The sequence below is a fragment of the Ovis aries genome, chromosome 1, assembly GCF_016772045.2.
Source record: "Ovis aries strain OAR_USU_Benz2616 breed Rambouillet chromosome 1, ARS-UI_Ramb_v3.0, whole genome shotgun sequence".
Taxonomy (NCBI): domain Eukaryota; kingdom Metazoa; phylum Chordata; class Mammalia; order Artiodactyla; family Bovidae; genus Ovis; species Ovis aries.
In genome coordinates, this window is record NC_056054.1 from 230016468 (window position 1) to 230040613 (window position 24146).

The following is a 24146-nucleotide window of genomic DNA, read 5'->3' on the forward strand; positions in this document are numbered from 1 at the left end:
TAAAGTCTGACACTGTTTACACTGTTTCCCCGTCTATTTCCCATGAAGTGATGGGACCGGATGCCATGATCTTCGTTTTCTGAATGTTGAGCTTTAAGCCAACTTTTTCGCTCTCATCTTTCACTTTCATCAAGAGGCTTTTTAGTTCCTCTTCACTTTCTGCCATAAGGGTGGTGTCATTTGCGTATCTGAGGTTATTGATATTCCTCCTGGCAATCTTGCTTCCAGCTTGTGTTTCTTCCAGTCCAACATTTCTCATGATGTACTTTGCAAAGTTAAATAAGCAGGGTGACAATATACAGCCTTGACATACTCCTTTTCCTATTTGGAACCAGTCTGTTGTTCCATGTCCAGTTCTAACTGTTGCTTCCTGACCTGCATAAGGTTTCTCAAGAGGCAGGTTAGGTGGTCTGGTATTCCCATCTCTTTCAGAAGTTTCCACAGTTTATTGTGATCCACACAGTCAAAGGCTTTGGCATAGTCAATAAAGCAGAAATAGATGTTTTTCTGGAACTCTCTTGCTTTTTCCATGATCCAGCAGATGTTGGCAATTTGATCTCTGGTTCCTCTGCCTTTTCTAAAACCAGCTTGAACATCAGGGACTTCACGGTTCACGTATTGCTGAAGCCTGGCTTGGAGAATTTTGAGCATTACTTTACTAGCCTGTGAGAAGAGTACAATTGTGCGGAAGTTTGAACATTCTTTGGCATTGCCTTTCTTTGGGATTGGAATGAAAACTGACCTTTTCCAGTCCTGTGGCCACTGCTGAGTTTCCTAAATTTGCTGGCATATTGAGTGCAGCACTTTCATAGCATCATCTCTCAGGATTTGAAACAGCTCAACTGGAATTCCATCACCTCCACTAGCTTTGTTCGTAGTGATGCTTTCTAAGGCCCACTTGACTTCACATTCCAAGATGTCTGGCTCTAGATGAGTGATCACATCATCATGATTATCTGGGTCGTGAAGATCTTTTTTCTATAGTTCTTCCGTGTATTCTTGCCACCTCTTCCTAACGTCTTCTGCTTCTGTTAGGTCCATACCATTTCTGTCCTTTATCGAGCCCATCTTTACATGAAATGTTCCCTTGGTATCTCTAATTTCTTGAAGAGATCTCTAATCTTTCCCATTCTGTTGTTTTCCTCTATTTCTTTGCATTGATCGCTGAAGAAGCCTTTCTTATCTCTGCTTGCTATTCTCTGGAACTCTGCATTCAAATGCTTATATCTTTCCTTTTCTCCTTTACTTTTTGCCTCTCTTCTTTTCACAGCTATTTGTAAGGCCTCCCCAGACAGCCATTTTGCTTTTTTGCATTTCTTTTCCATGGGGATCGCCTTGATCCCTGTCTCCTGTACAATGTCATGAACTTCCATCCATAGTTCATCAGGTACTCTATCTATCAGATCTAGGCCCTTAAATCTATTTCTCACTTCCACTGTATAATCATAAGGGATTTGATTTAAGTCATACCTGAATGGTCTAGTGGTTTTCCCTACTTTCTTCAATTTGAGTCTGAATTTGGTAATAAAGAGTTCACGATCTGAGCCACAGTCAGCTCTTGGTCTTGGTTTTGTTGACTGTATGGAGTTTCTCCATCTTTGGCTGCAAAGAATATAATCAATCTGATTTCAGTGTTGACCATCTGGTGATGTCCATGTGTAGAGTCTTCTCTTGTGTTTTTGGAAGAGGGTGTTTGCTATGACCAGTGCATTTTCTTGGCAAAACTCTATTAGTCTTTGCCCTGCTTCATTCCGTATTCCAAGGCCAAATTTGCTTGTTACTCCAGGTGTTTCTTGACTTCCTGCTTTTGCATTCCAGTCCCCTATAACGAAAAGGACATCTTTTTGGGGTGTTAGTTCTAAAAGGTCTTGTAGGTCTTCATAAAACCATTCAATTTCATCTTCTTCAGCATTACTGGTTGGGGCATAGACTTGGATAACTGTGATATTGAATGGTTTTCCTTGGAGACAAACAGAGATCATTTTGTCGTTTTGAGATTGCATCCAAGTACTGCATTTCGGACTCTTGTTGACCATGATGGCTACTCCATCTCTTCAGTTCCTATTCCCTTTCTGTCATAACGGTGATGTCATCTGCATAACTGAGGTTATTCATATTTGTCCTGGCAATCTTGATTCCAGATTGTGCTTCATCTAGCCTGGTATTTTGCATGATGTACTCTGCATAGAAGTTATATAAATGTGACAATATACAGCCTTGACGTACTCCTTTCCTGATTCAGAAACAGGCCATTGCTCCATGACTGGTTCTAACTGTTGCTTCTTGACCTGCACACAGATTTCTCAGGAGGCAGGTAAGGTGGTCTTTCAGAATTTTCTACAGTTTGTTGTGATCCACACAGTCAAAGGCTTTCGTGTAGTCAATAAAGCAGAAGTGGATGTTTTTTGTGGATCTCTCTTGCTTTTTCTATGATCCAATGGATATTGGCAATTTGATCTCTGCTTCCTTTGCCTTTTCTAAATCCAGCTTGAACATCTGGAAGTTCATGGTTAATATACTACTGAAGCCTGGCTTAGAGAATTTTGAGCATTACTTTGCTAGCATGTGAAATGAGTACAACTGTGCAGTAGTTTGAATATTCTTTGGCCCTGCCTTTCTTTGGGATTGGAATGAAAACTGACCTTTCCCAGTCCTGTGGCCACTGCTGCGTTTTCCAAATTTGCAGGCATATTGAGTTCAGCACTTCAACAGCATCATCTTTTAGGAATTGAAATAGCGCAACTGGAATTCCATCATCTCTGCTAGCTTTGTTCACAGTGATGCTTTGTAAGGCCCACTTGACTTCAATTCCAGGATTTCTGGCTCTAGGTGAGTGCTCATACCATCATGCTTATCTGAGTCATTAAGATCTTTTTTATATAGTTTTTCAGTATATTCTTTCCACCTTATCTTAATATCTTCTGCTTCTGTTAGGTCCATACCATTTCTGTCCTTTACTGCATGGTGAATACTTTATATTGTGTGGTAAAGATTTTATAAGGCAAGTACTACCTGAATAATGAAACCAGACAAAGAAGAAAAACAACTCTTATGAATACAGACACAAAAATCATCTATAGAATAGCAGCAAACTGATTTCCACCACAACAAAATGAGGCTTGTCTCAGGAATGCAAAGATCGTTCAATATTCAAAAGTAAATCAGTGTAATCTATCTTATTAACAATCTAAAGAAGAACAAAACCCACATGATTGTGTCAAATGATGCTGGAAACGTATTTGACAAAATTCAGCACCTACTATGAAATACAAAATCCCTAACAAAGTAAGAACTACTCAAAGTGATAGAGGATATCAACAAAAATGTAGTGAAAGCATTTCATCATGATGAAAACTTAAATGTTTTCTCCTAAATGTCCTTGCTTGTCATTCTTATTGAAAATAGTACTAGAAGTCCTAATTTGTGCAATAAGGCAAAATAAATAAAGAGTATACAACTTGGAAAGGAAGAAATAAAACTGTCCCTATGACACTCAACTGTGTATATAAGGTGCCCTAAGGACTCTAAAAAAAATGCATTTATTAGAACTAATACATTTAGCAATGCTTCAGTTCAGTTCAGCTCAGTTCAGTCGCTCAGTCATGTCCAACTCTTTGCGATCTTGTGAATCGCAGCACGCCAGGCCTCCCTGTCCATCACCAGCTCCCAGAGTTCACCCAAACTCTACAGAATATAAAGTCAGTGTACACACACACATACACACACGTTATACGTCAATTATATATATATGTATATATATATAATATTTCTACATATATATATAATATTTCTACATATTAGAAATGAACAATCAGAAATTGAAATTTTAAAACCAGTATCATTGAAAATTGATCACCCCAGGGCTTCCCTGGTGGCTCAGTGGAAATGAATCCAACTGCCAATGCAGGAGACATGGGTTCAATTCCTGCTCAGCAAGGACCCCACATTCTGCAAAGCAACTAAGCCCATGTGCCACCACTATCGAGCCTGTGCCCTAGAGCCCAGGAACTACAACTACTGTGCCCATGTTCTGTAACAACTGAAGCCTGCAGGCCCTAGAGGCTGTGCTTTGCAACAAGAGAAGCCACAGCAATGAGAAGCCCATGCACCGCAACTAGCTGCAACTAGAGAAAAGCCCATGCAGCAATGAAGACCCAGAACAACCAAAAAATAATTCACTAAATAAATAAATTGAAAAAAAGACAGATCACCCCAAAGTGAGATACTTAGGTATAAACCTAAGAAAACATGTACAGAATATATATGTTAAAAACTAAACAGGTTAATAAGAAAAATCAAACCATGTTCATATCAATTCTCTCCAGACTGACCTATAAATTTAACATAAATCCAATCAAAATTATTTTTTTACTTATAGACAAAATTACACTAACATTTATTTGGAAAATCAAAGGAACTAGAAAAACTAAAACAATTAAAAAAATAAAATTAGAGAAACTACAGCAATTGATTTTAATGACTTACTATAAAGTTAAAGCAAACAAGACAGTGTGATACTAGCAAAGAAATAAATAAAAGACTGAAATAGAATAGAGAACACAGAAACAGACCCAGACAAATATGACCAACTGATTTCTGACAAAAGAATAAAAGCGATTCAATAAACTGCAGTCTTTTAAATATATTGTGTTGGAACAATTGAATATTTAAACATCCATATGCAACAAACAAAAACCTCAACTTAAGCCTCACAACTTATACAAAAAACAGAACACATTAAAAGAAAAAAAAGCTTCAGAATGCATTATAGCCCCAAATGTAAAACGTAAAACTATAAAACTTAGTGAAAAAAGGGTAGGGGAAAATCTTCACAGCCCAAGGTTGGCCAAAGAATTCTTAGATATGCCACCAAAAGCACAGCAAATTATAGATATAGCCCATCAACTGGACTTCATCAAAATGAAAACTTTTTGCTCTGCAAAAAACTTCAAGAAAATGAAAATGCAAGTCACAGACTGGGAAAAAAAAATTCACCACACATACACTAGACAAAGGGCTTGTATTCAAAATATATAAGAATGTCTTAAAATAATAAAGAATAAAAATTTGAAAATGATCTGCAGAAATACCTCACAAAAGAAATATAAATGACCAATGCACACATCAAAAGATGCTCAACATCACATTTTCAAGTCACAGAGTCTGCAAAGCATTTGTTTGCAAACTATATAAAGACGTCTCAAACTCACCAATAAGAAAAAACAAACAAATTTTAAAATATGTGAAAGAGATGAACAGACATATGGATTGCAAATAAGTACATGAAAAGGTACTTATTGTTATTAGCATTAGGGAAATTCAAATTAAAACCATGATGAGATACCACTACACATCTGTATGAATGGCTGAAATAAATAATAAGAGTTAAAATGTCAAGTGCTGGTGAGGATTTGGAGCAATTGCAGCTACTGAAGCCCACATGCTCTAGAGCCCATGCTCTACAGCAAGGAAGCCACGACAATGAAACAGGCCCGTGCACCACAACTAGAGAATAGTCCCTGCTTGCTAGAACTACAGAAAAATCCATGCAGCAATGAAGATCCAGCACAGCTGAAAATAAATAAATAGAATTATTTTTTAAAAGGGTTTTCTTAAAAAAAGAATTGATGACATTGTAAAGCAATTATCCTCCAAATTAAAAGTATTTTTAAAAGAATTAATGAAAACAAATACACACACAATACAGAGAATCAACAAAGTCAAAGGTTGGTTGGTTGCAAAAACTAATAAAGTCACAACAAGATTAAGAAAAAAATGGAAATATAAACAATTGATATCAGGATGGGAAAAGGATTACTACATAATTAATAATATATACAGATAACCTCCAGAGGTTATAAAGATTTTTATGTCAAAAATATTGAAGACTTAGAGGGAATGAACAAATTCCTAGAAAAAAAATTTTTTTCTAACTTACCAAAACTGACACAAAAAGAAACAGAGATCTGATTAGTCCTATAACTATTAAAGAAATTAAATCTACAAAATAGTCTTTTAGGTCAAGGGGCTTCACTTGTGAATTGTTAAACTTTTCTGCAATATAGAAAAAAAGAGTATATTCTCCTACTCAACTGATAAATGGATAATAATTTGTGGTACATCCATAAAACAAAATACTACTCAGCAATATAAAGGAACAAACTAATACATGAACAGCCAAAATATATCTCAAAAGCATTATACTAAGTGAAAGAATCCAGATACAAAAGACTGTATACTTAGTAAGATCTCACACAGTTAAATAAGTAAATATTTAAAATAATTTTTAAAGGCTATATACTGTACGACTCCATTTATGTGATATTGAAAAAAAGGTAAAACTTTTCAGTTTGACAAGGACTAGCAGAAGTGGGGTAAGGATACTGCACACAGAGAATGAGGAAATTTTTTAAGGTGATGGAAATACTGTATATTCTGATTATGATGAGAGTTACAGGACTATATCATTTGTCAAAGCTCATAAAACTATATATCTAAGAATCTTACTGCATGTAAATCATATCTCAGTAAATATATATGACTTAAAGAAAAACCTGATATAGAAATAAAAGTATACGAAAATTTCCAGAAACAGTATCAATGGTAAATATTTTAAGCAGACATTGCTTTGATAATTTCAGAAGCACACATCCTGTGATAAAATTTCAATAAAACTCCTCTGAGCTTAAGTTAAGCCATAAAAATTTTTCAAATTAACTTTGCAGCAGCAAATTTACTGGACCTAACACTACTGACTGATAGATTAAAATCTAAACATTTTCAATTAGAGTAAATAATCTAATAGGTACCTATCAGTTCAAGCAACTGTATATGTATTTATATAAAAGTACTATTCTTGTCTAGACAGCTTTGAACAATGAAAACATATTTTTTCTTCTCTTATTTTTCACCTTTTTTTGTGGATTTTGGGTGGATTTAATTTCTAAGTAATCACAACAATGGAGAAGGAAATGGCCAACCCACTCCAGTATTCTTAGCGTGCTACAGTCCGTGGGGTGGCAGAGAGTCAGACACGATTTAGTGACTAAACAACAAACAACAGTCACAATATAAGTTTTATCTCTCATTTATTCCAAATCTATCACTTTTCAAAATCGGACACCTACCAGTTTCTTTGTCTAATGTAGAATGCTCTCCTTTATCTTTCTCAAGAAAAAGCAGCTAAGACTGCAACATGACAACCAAATTGATTTTCATGGTCTGCTTCCAGGTGGCCTGACACAGGCTGGCATATTCACAGGGGCCAAAGGCTGCTGGTTCAAAACCTCCTCTTGGAATTCAGAAAGAATTAAAACAGCAGCACTCGTTGTATTTTCCTCACTGAACCTGCTGTGTTAGTGATCATCACATACATACTAGTTTTTATAAAGTGTCTATACCCACAAGATCCAACCTCTGAGGCTCATCCCAATCTTCCTGTAGTTACACACTATCTCAGAACCTAAGGATCATATCTCGAGCACTAAATGAAAAGTATTAACCCCAAACACCATCTGCAGTCTTTCTTTTATTATATACTTCCAGTGCCTTGAAATCGAAGATAGGGTAAACATGGATGGAATGCATACAACTTACTCTGCTTCAGTGGAAAATTGTACCCCATAACTACATCTATCCAAAGAGATTATTCCTATCACCTGTCTACACATATTCTATTTACTAGGACATTAAAAACATTTTAACCAACCATCTTAAAACTGACCTAGATATCCACATTAAAATATAAAAAAAAAATCTTCATGTAGAAATCTATTTCCCAATCTTTGCTGTTTAATCAAGGAAGTTAAACTTCTGCTTCTCTGCTTGTGCTGACCGAGATTTAATGATATGACAGCCACACAGTATTATGGTGTATGGTGTATTCCAACCTGTTCTATTTTGAAGATTCCATTCCAATGATCACTAGACTGGGAAGAAAGCCTATGAAAAATGGACAAACTAGATCCTTTAAAAAAAAAAATATTGAACAGATTGCTTCTATTCAGATTAGCATCATTCAAATCTGAGACACCCAAGGTGCTTTACAATGAGGTATAAATTAGAACTATAATGAGTAATTATAAGCAACAGCTTAGCTTTTAGGGGAACTGCCTGTTTACTTAGAAAGAAAAGACTTGGCTGGCAGTCCAAGTTTATTCCCTCTACATCCCTTTAACAATAGTGTAGAATATTTAGCTTACAAAGCCATACATAACTAACTAAAGGCAAACACCAAGGCCTTCAGTAAAAGTTCCCTATGGAGTGGTATATTTAACTCTAGTAGTTTGCTCTGTAACCATGTACTAAATCAGCAGAGTAGGTGACACCAATTAAGATCCTGAAATAGATTAGGCAAGAAGAGTCATCAATGAGGACTGGAATTTTAATCAGTATTTAAAATATAAATCCTAGAAGTGACATTCAGTTTTTTAAATGACTGATGCTAAATGATATTGATTGCAGCATGATTGATAACAAAGTACAGAAAAGGATAGAGGAAGTTTTGCGGACTTCTTTAAAAATGTAGTCGAGAGGCTTTGATGGAAGTCACATATGGTTATGTGTGTGCACATGCACACTTAAACCAGGCATGGAGTGGTTGGGGGAAAAGTTGGTTATTTTCCTAACAACAAAAGTTCAATTCTATCATTTTTAGACACTTAAAAGCTAAAATTTATAACCCAGAAACAACTTTTAAAACCATTTATTTATACTTTCTACAAATATTTCAGTACTTGTTATAATCCTAGTAAATATAAATACAATAAATAAGATATATATAATTTGGCAATTACAAAATTTTATAGTTACAAAGGTCTCTGTTCAGATTAGGTATAGATACTGTGGGTGCTAACTGCATATCTATTTAGCATCTCATGAGAGGCAAGAAATACTTTATAAAGGATGTGATCTCTAAAATGAGACAAAAAGATCACTGGAACGGACAACATTAAAGAAAGAGTTTTTAAGGCTGAGGGAATATTTCTTTAAAAAGACACAAAGGTAAGAAAAAAGAATGATAGTTGAAAAACTGATAATCACAGGAATCAATACTTAACTTCATATTATTAATAAAAAAATAAAATAACTATGATTTATTAAAACCCTAAAACATAGATAGTCTCTTACACACAATGCTTCTAATATTTACAGCTTTTCAACTATCGTTACCCCAATTTTGGGCTTCCCACGTATGCAGTGGTAAAGAATCTGCTTGCCAATGCAGGAGTTGCAGGTTTGATCCCTGGGTTGGGACGATCCCCTGGAGAAGGGAACAGCAACCCATTTCAGTATTCTTGCCTGAGAAATCCCATGGACAGAGGAACCTGGCAGGCCACAGTCCATGGGGTCACAAAGAGTTGGACACAACTGAGTACAGCACAGTGCAGTCGTTTTACAGAAGAAATTAAAAGTTAAAGAGAATAACTTGTCTTGTTAGGAAAAAAATTTTAAATGATTTGAGATGACCAAAAAAGATGACTGGGTGTTTTGTTAGGGTGCCTTTTCAAGTTACTTCCACCTTTCTGTGTCCCATATCTCAAGTATTTTTAAATTCCACAAATTATAGATAGTTGATAACAATGCAAACTACTATGTTCCATAGATACTCAAATGATTTGTCCAGTGGAGTTAAAACTGGTTTCCCTCCCCATGTAGAAAAAGGCAGTTTTGAATCAACCAAGCAAGGTCATGTCAGGCAAGCTTGTTCTCTGGATTTTCCTTTGAGCTCTTTGTAACAACTTTTGGGGTTCCCTTATTAGCTAATGAGTTAAACAACAGCTTTGGCATGGGTTTATGTATATGTTTATGAATCATGATATAAACTTAAAAAAAAAATCCTTTAATAGATCCAAAGAAAAATAACTCACAGTTTGAAGGTTTGTGTGGATTCTACATAGTTGCAAAGACAAAGTTCTTTCCATCACACACAACTCACTACTTATCTCCTTTTAATCTTGAATGTTAAAGATTTTTGTAATGGTAAAGGGTCTCATCAAATTTTTATACTCCATGTGATAAAACATATTAAAAAGTACAGCTTGAGGCTACTTTCACTCTTACCAATTCTTCACATTAAGTATAATTTCTCAGCTTCTAATGGAATGAAAAAGGAAAATAAAAGGATCTCCTCTCATTCCAAGGCTTTTCACAGCCAAACAACCACAAAAAACAAAGACTGGGCTTACAATTCATGCCATTTAATGCTCTATCAGGCATAATTCATGTCAAATTCTACTGAGCAAACTCTGGGATAATTAAAGTGTACTAATATGATGAATAAGAGAAAGGTGGTGACCTGGGGGAGAACTTATAAAACCAATGTCTCCTGCTCTTGTTGATTATTCTTTTTGTTATGATGGATTTCCTTTCTCGATCTCACCTTTTTGAAAAATTAGATTGTTCCTGTTGAACCAAACTATTCAATAATACTTGGTGACAAATATTCAAATCCACATAACGGAAGTTTGATGGTAAATTTTACTGTCATATAAAATACTCCTAAAAACATAAAGAGCCACTGTTATTGGCATTTATTCAGTTCATAAGTAAATTGTAAAAGCTTTAAAAAGGAAGAAAAATCCAGCACACACACTTAAAGATGTATTTGTTTATCTGCTTAACAAAACTGACAGTACGAAGCTTCTTTTGCATGTTACAATGACATGTGTTAAAGGTATATTTCCTTCGAACCATTTACCCTTCGCCACTGGTGAAAGGCAACAAGATCTCTTTACAAAGTCTCGTCTTTTTCAATAAATTTTGCATGAAAACATGTTATCCTGGCACAAAGTTGCCTGCTGTCACATCCGAAGTGTGATAAATGTTTAATGAAAACAACACCACACAGCTTGGTGTCAGACAACAGCTATCACACAGCCCTCCTTTGATCCAAATAGACACTTAAAAGGAGTTCTAAGCACACTCTGCACCACAGAATTCTATAACCTATATGCAAATAGGGGTAAATTAGCATAAATGACTTCCTGCTGCATAAAGAAATAAGAGGTAAAGAAAAATATGACAGCCTCTAAGAGTATGTAACTGCTGTCAAACTCAAGTCCAGCATTCCCAAACCACTTCCAACATCTTCTGCCAAGCACTAGGTAGGAAAAACCTCATCAACAGGAATTTAATACATGAAATTCTACAACTGAAGATAGGAACATTGCTAAGTTCCAAGCCATATCTTTATACACAGAGTATGACTACTGCATGATACTAAACTTCTAAAATTAATTCTAATACTTTTTAATTATCAATATTCACATTTTATAGAAGAATACATTAAAGCTCACAGAAAATAACTTGTCTTGTAGGGGAAAAAATTGTGGAAGATTTAAAACTAGCATTAATTCTAATTTCTGCAATTTAACTTTCCCAGAATCTAAACCCTTTAGCATACTTTTTTTTAAGATGTACCATTCATAAAGGCTGGGCTTTCCTTATGGCTCAGCTGGTAAAGAATCCGCCTGCAATGTAGGAGACCTGGGTTCGTTCCCTGGGTTACCCACTCCAGTATTCTGGCCCTGTATAGTCCATGGGTCGCAAAGAGTAGATGTCACTGAGCGACTTTCACTTTCATTCATAATGGCTATATGTTCAAAAGTAGCAATTCCCATGAACAAAAAGTATATGTTGCCTCTGTTGATATACTTTCTGTGTTTTTAGTATATAAAAATATACCTAAAATAATTTTAATATAAGCAATATAACTTCTAATTACATTGCACAGTCAACTCTTCAGGGGAAGACTTTACATATAGGGAACTACAGGCCATGGGCTATAACCAAAGCCTAATTTCACTGCTATCCCTGTGACTTCTAGATATATTTTCAAAGAGACTTAAAGAAGACAATTGATTTAGTGGGAGTCACATTTAAGAAATTATATTTAAATACATCCGTCTCACATTACCTACCAAAAAGCACTGCTGCAGTGCATTCTGTATATCCAGAGGGAAAGTCTTACCTCTCTTAAAACTAGAAAGCTTCAGAAAGTTATACAAAGGAAAAAGTTATCAACTCAAGTGTTTGGGAAAACTATTCCAGAAGTTCTTGATGGGCACATTTCTGAGAAGAGCATTTATCTACTGAAAAGCTAATGAGGGAATAGTAAAAGTGAAAAGCTTTCACAGTAGTGTCTCATAAAGGAAAATACATTAGGTTCCTGATGAATCCTAAAGTTATTCAAATTAAGAAAGCATTTTACTGGGCAATAAATGCTTTAAACCAAATTTTCTCAGCTGGTGATTTAAAATCATGATTGAAAATAAATTAAAATCAACGGCGATGGCACTCCACTCTAGTACCCTTGCTTGGAAAATCCCATGGATGGAGGACCCTGGTAGGCTGCAGTCCATGGGGGCGCTAAGAGTTGGACACAACTGAGCGACTTCACTTTCAATTTTCACTTTCATACATTGGAGAAGGAAATGGCAACCCACTCCAGTGTTCTTGCCTAGAGAATCCCAGGGACGGGGGAGCCTGATGGACTGCCATCTATGGAGTCGCACAGAGTCGGACACGACTGAAGCGACTTAGCAGCAGCAGTAGCAGCATTCAAAATCTACTCTTAAGGATGGCAGCATGATTTAAAATCAATAGTGGTATGTCACTGGAAGTACTGACATTTATTAACAACTAATTTTCAAAGAAGTCTATAAAGATGTTTTATAGTGGTTGACTATACTTTAAGGATTTCCCTGGTGGCTAAGACAGTAAAGAATCCACCTGCAATGCAGGAGACCTGGGTTCAATCCCTGGGATGGGAAGATCCCCTGGAAGAAGGCATAGCAACCCACTCCAGTATTCTTGCTTGGAGAATTAACAGAGGAGCTTGCAGTCCATAGAGTTGCAAAGAGTCAAACACGACTGAACAACTAAGCACATACTTTTTGGAGGTTGAATAAAATGTTTCTAGAGAAGGCTCAAATGGGATATACAATTTAAGTCAGAAGACTTAAATGGGATATACAATGTTCACATCATCAAACCAAGTTATAACTATAATATACCATGGAAAGTTTCATATTTCTAATTTTTGACTCTCAATAAAAGTTTGCTTAACAAAATGGTATTGTTAGGCATTCAATTTCAATTTAATAACTCTATTATTAATAAAATTTGTTTTCATGTTGCAAAGACATGTCCACATAAAAGAAATATAATCATCTAATGATATAATAAATATTTGTTCTAAAAATTTGGGAGGAAGTAATATAAACAAAATCTGCATCAATATTTAAAAAATTAAATATTCCTAGAAATCAAGTTTTATAAATGTAAAACATTAAAAATTAGAGTCATGAAACTTTCTTGATAAAATCTAAGACAAGGCTTGGTTAGCATCTTTCCTGTATTAATTTTTCACTCACTGTTGTAAAGAAAGGCACCTTTTAAACCCTATAAACACCTGATATCCTCCTAGTTTATATTAGGTCTTCATTCTTCAGCAAATTAATGGAACGAATAGATCAGTTTATGATGTTATAAGATAAATCCTAATAAAAACCATTAAAATGCCCCAGAAATTTCCAGAACGTGTACTCAACTAGCTGCTACTTTTTAAAGGTTTTTCAGAATTTTCCTATTATTTTTTCCAATTTATAAAATACTCCTTTACCCATTATTGTACTTACTCTCCTTGCTTTCTACTTCATAAATGTCCACTTTATGTCCTACCAATATTTGTAAATATTTATATTTTCAAACTGGTTTGATGAAAACAAAGATTGTTATGCATAAAGAAGCAGAATCACATGAGCTGTTATTTTCTCTTATATGAGGAAGCATGTAGGGTTATTTAGTACAAGCTAAAATACTTGTTGCTGAGTTATACAATCACAATGAGTTGATACATAAGTCCTAACTCAATCATTTGTGAATCATTTTTCCTTTCTCTCTACCTACATGCATTCCTTAAATCAAATTTCAAAGATTCAATGAAGCCATCACAAAAATACATTTAATTAAGGCCTAAAAATTTTTGTGCTTTTATTAATATAATGAAAAATAACTTCAAATAAACAGATGAAATGCTAATGTGGGAAAGTACAGAAGAAAGGCAGAAAAGGAATTAATCTTTTACTAATAACATATATCCAAACCAATCAGAGAAAAATAAGGAACAGAAGATTCTTTTACTTTTCTTTAGCTACTTCCTATGAAAGTTTAAGCAACAGCATATCACTTGAACTCACACAATACAGATCACCATCAATAACCATGGGTTTTGTGCTATTAAGAGTCAGGATACTATTGTCAGTGAATTTGAATTAGAAGCCTAACTCTGCCATTTATTTACAAGTCCTATGATCACAAGTCTTCATCCGTATAAATGGAATAATAAAAGCATGTATTTCATTAGGTTATTATGAAAATTAAATGAGATACTATATGTCTAGCAAAACTTCTGGCACTTAGAAAATATATTTAAAATGTTAGATGCTTATTATAATATCCACAGTAAGTAAAGCTTATTGTGCGACAGGCATCAGGGGTAGAAGCCAGGAGGACCCCATGCCCGGGAGGAGCTACCCCACATCCAAGGTCAGGGGTGGCGGCCGGAGGAGCCACCCTGCGCCCAAGGCCAGGGGCGGTGGCCGGGAGAAGCAACCACACGCCCAAGGCCAGGGGCACTGGCTGAAAGGAGCAACCCCACGCCCCAGGAGCTGTGGTTGCCTGGGCGCAGGAGGGCCTAGAGGAGCTATCCAATGTAGAAGGTCAGGAAGGGCAGCGGTGAGGGGATACCCCTCCTCCAAGGTAAGGAGCAGCAGCTGTACTTTGATGGAGCAGCCGTGAAGAGATACCCCACGCCCAAGGTAAGAGAAACCCAAGTAAAATGGGAGGTGTTGCAAGAGGGCATCAGAAGGCAGAAACACTGAAACCATACTCACAGAAAACTAGTCAATCTAATCACACTAGGACCACAGCCTTGTCTAACTCAGTGAAACTAAGCCATGCCTGTGGGGCAACCCAGGATGGGCGGGTCATGGTGGAGAGGTCTGACAGAATGTGGTCCACTGGAGAAGGGAATGGCAAACCACTTCAGTATTCTTGCCTTGAGAACCCCATGGACAGTATGAAAAGGCAAAATGATCGGATACTAAAGGAGGAACTCCCCAGGTCAGTAGGTGCCCAATATGCTACTGGAGATCAGTGGAGAAATAACTCCAGAAAGAATGAAGGGATGGAGCCAAAGCAAACACAATACCCAGCTGTGGATGTGACTCGTGACAGAAGCAAGTTCCGATGCTGTAAAGAGCAACATTGCATAGGAATCTGGAATTTCAGGTCCATGAATCAAGGCAAATTGGAAGAGGTCAAACAAGAGATGGCAAGAGTGAACATCGACATTCTAGGAATCAGCGAACTAAAATGGACTGGAATGGGTGAATTTAACTCAGATGACCATTATACCTACTACTGTGGGCAGGAATCCCTCAGAAGAAATGGAGTAGCCATCATGGTCAACAAAAGGGTCTGAAACTTGCAGTACTTGGATGCAATCTCAAAAACGACAGAATGATCTCTGGTCGTTTCCAAGGCAAACCATTCAATATCACAGTAATCCAAGTCTATGCTCTAACCAGTAATGCTGAAGAAGCTGAAGTTGAACGGTTCTATGAAGACTTACAAGACCTTTTAGAACTAACACCAAAAAAGATGTCTTTTTCATTCTAGGGGACTGGAATGCAACAGTAGGAAGTCAAGAAACACCTGGGGTAACAGGCAAATTTGGCCTTGGAATGCGGAATGAAGCAGGGCAAAAACTAATAGAGTTTTGCCAAGAAAATGCACTGGTCATAGCAAACACCCTCTTCCAACAACATAAGAGAAGACTCTACACATGGACATCACCAGATGGTCAACACCAAAATCAGATTGATTATATTCTTTGCAGCCAAAGATGGAGAAGCTCCATACAGTCAGCAAAACCAAGACCAGGAGCTGACTGTGGCTCAGATCATGAACTCCTTATTACCAAATTCAGACTCAAACTGAAGAAAGTAGGGAAAACCACTAGACCATTCAGGTATGACCTAAATCAAATCCCTTATGATTATACAGTGGAAGTGAGAAATAGATTTAAGGGCCTAGATCTGATAGATAGAGTGCCTGATGAGCTACGGAATGAGGTTCGTGACATTGTACAGGAGACAGGGATCACGGCGATCCCCATGGAAAAGAAATGCAAAAAAGCAAAATGGCTGTCTGGGGAGGCCTTACAAATAGCTGTGAAAAGAAGAGAGGCAAAAGCAAAGGAGAAAAGGAAAGATACAAGCATCTGAATGCAGTTCCAAAGAATAGCAAGAAGAGATAAGAAAGGCTTCTTCAGCGATCAATGCAAAGAAATAGAGGAAAACAACAGAATGGGAAAGACTAGAGATATCTTCAAGAAAATTAGAGATACCAAGGGGACATTTCATGCAAAGATGGGCACAATAAAGGACAGAAATGGTATGGACCTAACAGAAGCAGAAAATATTAAGAGGTGGCAAGAATACACAGAAGAACTGTACAAAAAAGATCTTCACGACCCAGATAATCATGATGATGTGATCACTCATCTAGAGCCAGACATCCTGGAATGTGAAGTCAAGTGGGCCTTAGAAAGCATCACTATGAACAAAGCTAGTGGAGGTGATGGAATTCCAGTTGAGCTGTTTCAAATTCTGAAAGATGATGCTGTGAAAGTGCTGCACTCAATATGCCAGCAAATTTGGGAAACTCAGCAGTGGCCACAGGACTGGAAAAGGTCAGTTTTCATTCCAATCCCAAAGAATGCTTAAACTACTGCACAGTTGCACTCATCTCACATGCTAGTAAAGTAATGCTCAAAATTCTCCAAGCCAGGCTTCAGCAATACGTGAACCAGGAACTTCCAGATGTTCAAGCTGGTTTTAGAAAAGGCAGAAACCAGAGATCAAATTGCCAACATCCGTTGGATCATGGAGAAAGCAAGAGAGTTCCAGAAAAACATCTATTTCTGCTTTATTGACTGTGCCAAAGCCTTTGACTATGTGGATCACAACAAATTGTGGAAAATTCTGAAAGAGATGAGAATACCAGACCACCTGACTTGCCTCTTGAGAAATCTGTATGCAGGTCAGGAAGCAACAGTTAGAACTGGACATGGAACAACAGACTGCTTCCAAATAGGAAAAGGAGTACATCAAGGTTATATATTGTCACCCTGCTTATTTAACTTGTATGCAGAGTACATCATGAGAAATGCTGGACTGGAAGAAACACAAGCTGGAAGCAAGATTGCCGGGAGAAATATCAATAACCTCAGATATGCAGATGACACCACCCATATGGCAGAAAGTGAAGAGGAACTAAAAAGCTTCTTGATGAAAGTGAAAGTAGAGACTGAAAAAGTTGGCTTAAAGCTCAACATTCAGAAAACGAAGATCATGGCATCTGGTCCCATCACTTCATGGGAAATAGATGGGGAAACAGTGGAAACAGTGTCAGACTTTGTTTTTTTGGGCTCCAAAATCACTGCAGATGGTGACTGCAGCCATGAAAATAAAAGACACTTAACTCCTTGGAGGAAAACCAAAGTAGATATTATATTCAAAAGCAGAGACATTACTGCGCTGACTAAGGTCTATCTATCTAGTCAAGGCTATGTTTTTCCTGTGATCATGTATGGATGTGAGAGTTGGACTGTGAAGAAGGCTGAGTGCCGAAGAATTGATGCTTTTGAACTGTGGTGTTGGAGAAGACTCTTGAGAGTCCCTTGGACTGCAAGGAGATCCAACCAGTCCATTCTGAAGGAGATCAGCCCTGGGATTTCTTTGGAAGGAATGATGCTAAATCTGAAGCTCCAGTACTTTGGCCACCCCATGCGAAGAGTTGACTCATTGGAACAGACTCTGATGCTGGGAGGGATTGGGGGCAGGAGGAGAAGGGGACGACAGAGGATGAGATGGCTGGATGGCATCACTGACTCAATGGACATGAGTCTGAGTGAACTCTGGGAGTTGGTGATGGACAGGGAGGCCTGGCGTGCTCCGATTCATGGGGTCGCAAAGAGTCGGACACGACTGAGTAACTGAACTGAACTGAAGTAAAGCATTTTGTTCATAAAATTACTTGAATTTCACTGGCTTCTCACTGCCTGTAGAATTAACTCTAATATCCTTACTATGAAGTGAAAGTGAAATATGCACAGTTGTGTCTGACTTTTTGTGACCCCCCTGGACTGTAGCCTACCAGATTCCTCTCTCCATGAATTATCCAGGGAAGACTACTGGATTGGGTAACCTATTCCCTTCTTCAGGGGATCTTCCCAATCCAGGCATCAAACCCAGGTCTCCCACATTGCAGGTGGATTCCTTACCGTCTGCACCACCAGGGAAGCCCAAGAATATTGCAGTCAGTAGCCTATCCCTTCTCGAGCAGATGTTCCCAACCCAGGAATCAAACCAGGGTCTCCTGCGTTGCAGGTGGATACTTTACCAGCTGAGCTACCAGGGGAGCTCCACAACATATAAGGCATTCTCATAAACATCTCTCATTATTATAACCCTTCTGTAAACCAACCCCATTAGACTTCAGTTCCTCAAGTATGCCATACCCACTTTGCCTTCCTCCAAGTATCAATATTTCCACATGAAGTTCATTTTGCATACAACATTCTATGCCATCTTCTCCTTCCTTCAATGTATCAAAATCACATCTTCAAGAGCCCATCCTAACATGCTGACTAATCTAGGTTGAGTAGTTTAATGTTCATGAAAATACCTTGCACTAGAATATGTCAAGACTGAAGATGAAACCCAATGTGCTGAGACTGGCCTCTTGGAAAAATAAAAAGGGTCTAGGTCTGCTGACTTCCAAACTGTTGGTTATATTAGCAATAAATATACTTATCGCTTAAGCCAGAGATTGACAAACTACAGCCCTTGGGCAAATCTAGCCAGCTGCCCATTTTAAAAAATTAAGTTTTGTTGGAATTTAGCTATGCCATTCATTTAGTATTATCTATGGCTGCTTTCATGCTAAATGGGCAGAGTTTAGTAGTTGCAACAGAGACATAAGGCCCAGGAAGCCTAAGTTATTTACTATCTAGCTCTGCAAAAAAGCTTCCTGCCTTTGGTTTAAGCTACATTTAGTTAGGTTTTGTTACTCGTAGCCAGAAGTATCCTAATCCATATGAGTTAGTTTCCTTTTGAAACATTCATCTGACTTCACTGCAATAATTTATATATCTTCCTTTCTATATATGCTTATTTTGCCACTTGCATGAAATCTCTCAGTAGGACTGGGCAGCCATTATGTACTGATTATTTAACATACACATGACAAATAGAAGGCATTAAAATATTGTTGACAGGACAAGTAAACAAATGAATGAGTGTATCTGATCAATAACCAATAAACATTTATTAACAACTACGTACATTAGGTATTCTGAGACAAAAGACCATACAACAGCATGCTCTGCCCTAAATGCTTAAAAATCAGGTTTACAGACTTCCCTGGTGGTCCAGCGGTTCAGACTCTGCATTTCTAATGCAGGGGGCATGAGTTCGATCCCTACTCAGGGAACTAAGATCCCACACACAGCACACTGCAGCCAAAACACTAATAAAATAAAATAAAACTGTCTATTTAAAAGAGAAAGAAAAATCACATTTAAGAAATAAACATGAAAGCTGTAGAAAACAAATATGTAAGTTATTTTTGAAGCAAAACAGGGGGCATTGTCATATGTAAGTACTACCATACTTAATGTATATATCAATGATAGCCCCACTAAACCCTGATTTTAAATCATACCAAAGGGTATGAATTTGTGTGTACTTGGCACTAACTAGAAGGCAGGGCACACTGACATAATACCACCCTGTCCTATGGGCCACTAAAACCATGAAGGCAACTGAATCAGGCTATTCACTGCTTTCTGGCATCCATACTCAGGGCCCTTCAACTGACACCTCATGTTTTGACCCTGTTCACTACCTTTGTTGAGATTTAAGAAATAATGACAAATATGATATTATTATCTTATAAACCTGTCATCTAAGAATGAGTCCCTTGAACACAACAAGCTCTGAGTGATCAAAGAATCTAACCTGTACAGCTGGCCCAGACCTTCAAGATTACTGTCACTATATGAGACCCTTTCCTGAAACTACCCAACCTCCTTATTTATTCATGCTCTTGTTTCTCTTACCTTTAAAATGCCCCATATAATACTTTATGTAATATCAACTTTATTCTAAAAATGTAAAACTTGGTGAAGTAGAAAGCAAAGATTTAATGACCAGTAAAAATCATAGTCACATCACATAATCATAGTCATGTAATAGCTAAAGCATAAACCAAAATGAGGAGGGGAAAAAGGAACAAGGGGCAAGGCATTTCCTTGACTGACATAATTTATTTGTCTTCTTAGTCCGTATTTCCAGTCTTAGAAACTTACTCTATATGCTCTCTTTTAATCTATCATTCTCTAACTTTTGCCCCTTAATATATTTCCCCCATACCCTCTCTGATCCTCATTTCATTCTAACTCTGGCTAAGTTAGCCTCCCTATCTTTAAAGTCAGATATCCAACCCTGCTGCTGCTGCTGCTAAGTTGCTTCAGTCATGTCCAACTCTGTGAGACCCCATAGATGGCAGCCCACCAGGCTCCCCAGTCCCTGGGATTCTCCAGGCAAGATCACTGGAGTGGGTTGCCATTTCCTTCTCTAATACATGAAAGTGAAAAGTGAAAGTGAAGTCACTCAGTCGTGTCTGACTCTTAGTGACCCCACAGACTGCAGCCTCCCAGGCTCCTCTGTCCATGGGATTTTCCAGGCAAGAGTACTGGAGTGGGTTGCCATTGCCTTCTCCATCCAACCCTATCTCCTCTAATATTCAACAATCCTTAAAACTAGAAAAGACAGAACTCAGGATTTTATAGGGCAGTGACTGCTCAATGTGCATTAATGGCTGCAGGGTGATCAGGGAAAAGAAAGTCACATAATAATGTAACATGTTCCCAAAATCCACTACAAATGGATCATTTCAAAGAATACATAAAAGCCAATAATCCAGGCAGTTTTATATATTATCACTGTAAATCTGGATAAAAATAAGCGTACAGACAACTGTGAAAAAGAAAGGGATGGGAAGAATTCCATATCCTTCAATAAACTTAATTCTTTACAGAATCAAGATCTCAAGGAACCATATTGAAGATCTTGGTAAGCTCTTCAATTTAACACTGAAAAGTGACACACTAAAAGACAAAATACTTGTACTGAAGTATTAAAGTAAATATATATAGGATGTTGAAAGAATGACAAAAGAGGACAAATTCTAAGATGCTCTACTTCACAGAATAAAAGACCCCAATGTCATTTTGGAAAAACAAATAAGAAGCTGTAATTTAAGCTAATAAAGATTTCATTTCATTTCAACATCTTCTAATTAAATAAACAGTTTTGAGCGGACGTCAACATCCAAAAATCCAAACAAAATTAGAACAACTGTTTTAATGAAAACAATCCCAGAAAAGGCCTCATATGCACATACACTCACCTAATACACACATAATCTTTATATTAATGAAGTCCTCATTCTACATTGAAAGAAGTCTTAGCCAATAGTAAATCATGTAGTTCCCTCCCTTATCTTTTTTTCTTTTTCCCTAAGAGTTTTAAAATAAGCCAATACACATCTTCAATCATAAGTAATCTTCAAATTTTAAGTATCATATTCATGATGAGGAAAATGGAACTTCCCTAACAAACTATGTAAATTTTCCTTTACTGACATAATAAGTTTTGCGAGTACAATTTATTTCTAAGATTTATTTTATAAATATTAAATGAAAACAGGAATAGAAAGGAAGTACAGTAAAAATCTGAGATAAGTTATTTTGACTTATCTTTTCTTCTTTTTCCATTATATTCTCCCCTTTTTTCCATCTAAGAAACACATCAGAAGATGAAAATACATTTGATTGCTGCTATGGAATCACTGAGTCACCACTGCTTAGATTTGCTTCAACTTACCCACGTTTGATGTTGTGTAATTCCTTGTCCTTGCCTTTATCCTTTTCCTTTTCTCTTTTCTCCTTATCTCTGCCTTTACGTCGTTCTCTATCCCGAGACCGACTACGTGTTCTTCTGTGACTTGACCTTTCACTGCTTCGACTATGGGAACGTGGCCGAGGTCTTGATCGGGACCTACAGTAAGTAGATTTCATTAAATACATTGAGAATATAATTTGTATTATGAAATAAAATTTTTTTAGCTGTCTGAAAGAAAAGGATTTAGTTTTAATTAAGGATTCAGTTAACTGTGTGAAGTGAGCATCTAAAGATGATTCTTTATGAATAAATATATGTGAGGGAAACATAGGTGCCAATTTTACAAAAATATACGGTTTAGTCAAAGAGTGTTTGTTCAGGTGTTCACGGGTCCCTGGTGGCATAATGGATACAAATCCGCCTGCCAACATAGGGGTCTGTGTTTGACCCCTGGTCGAGGAAGACCCCACAAGCCTTACAGCAACTAAGACTGTGCACTACAACTACTGAGCCCGCACTTTAGAGTTCATGAGCTGCAACTACTGAGCCTGCCCACCTAGAGCCGACGCTCTGCAACAAAAGGAGGCACTGCAATGAGAAGTCTGTGTACCACAACTAGATAGCAGCCTCAGCTCTCTGCAACTAAAGAAAAGCCCACACACAACAATGAAGACCCAGTGCAACCAGCAAATAAATAAATAGAAAAAAAAAAAAGTGCGCCAGTCTTGTAATACTACAACCAGCTTTTAAAAAGTGTTTGTTCAGCCAAAAAAGTATTAAAGTTCAAATCGTCTTCAATGCTGAAATCTCTTCAAGATAAAATAACAAATCTAAATGGATCTAGTCTAATCCCCAAGAATTAGAATCTTCCCCATCCCTACAAACTCTGCTTCTATTAATATATTGATTCAACATAATTTCCTGTATTAGTTACACTAAAACTATTCTTCTATATAATCCAGCTTTTCTTTGCATTAAATGAAGGACAATATTAGGTTGGATATATTATATGCCTTTAAAAAGTAAATATTTTTAAATCCTGCCCTATAGTACTGACAAAAAAGTCTCTTAACAGATTGATGATCCTACAGACACTATAAAAAAATGTCTAAAGTCACTGAATAGTGACTGAAAGAAGGCACTGACCTATAAAAGGGAAAAAAAATCTTACTATTTAAACATGTTGCTGATTTATTTAACGTAACTTCAAACAATTAGGTTGTGGACCAAAAATAATGAGCAATGACAACACTTAGAAAAAACAAACAACAATAAAAAATATTGTTATTTTACGAGTTTCTTTTCTGAGGACAAGCCTAAGTCTGTGCCATGCAGGACAGCTAAAACTCCAACAGAGAACTTTAAAATTTATGGTCTAAAAAACTAGAACAAAGGCTCAGGAAAATCATCACCAATTGAAAATTAAAGGGGAATCTTGGAAAAAGAGTCAGGAGAGAGCCAAAAATTGTAGCTGTAAATGCTATTCAGACCTCTGGCTGAACCTTAGATCATGCGGGAGGGGCAGACTCCAAACAGCTAAGGAAGAAAGAACTGAACTAAATTTTTAACTGCCCCTAGAGAGACTAAATCATCTAATACATATTAATGAATTCATTTAATTTTCTGCTTTTAAAAAAGGTAAACAAAAAAGGTTATATTCTTCAGAGGAATATAATAGAGTCCATAATAGTCAAAACATGACATTTGTCATGTCCATGATAAAATTCAAAATTACTAGATATACAATGAACATGAGAAATGTAACAAAAGATACCAACCCTGAGATGAGTCAGATATTGAATTAGCAGGCAAGGATTTTAAAGTAGTAGGTATAACTATGTTTGTCCTGAATATAAAGCTAAAAATTTTAGAAGAAAAACAAGAAAGTAAAAAAATTCTGTACCTGAAACAATACAATATATGAAATTAACATTATACTAAAAGAGACCAGAAGCAGACTGGTAACAACAGAGGGGAAAAAAAGCTCTGTGTACTTGAAAATAAACTGAAATTATCCAATCTGAAGAACTAAGAGGAAAAAAAGATTTGTTAAATGAAAAGAAAAGCAGATCTTCTGAAATCTCTGTGACAATATTCAAATGTCTAACA

The 24146-nt window shown here is 36.8% G+C and overlaps 1 protein-coding gene across 6 annotated transcripts in view; it reads right to left on the reverse strand.

The window, feature by feature from the left end:
- The window catches only part of RSRC1 (arginine and serine rich coiled-coil 1), a 447819-nt gene that overhangs the window by 318706 nt on the left and 104967 nt on the right, over window positions 1-24146 (reverse strand). For 4 of the 6 annotated variants that reach the window (XM_060405403.1, XM_060405396.1, XM_060405407.1 and 1 more), the window contains exon 4: window positions 22020-22193. The exons of the other annotated variants lie outside the window; for them this stretch is intronic. In XM_060405403.1, the coding sequence (XP_060261386.1) occupies window positions 22020-22193 (174 nt within the window). The remainder of the gene's footprint in view (window positions 1-22019; window positions 22194-24146) is intronic. 6 annotated transcript variants of the gene reach the window in all.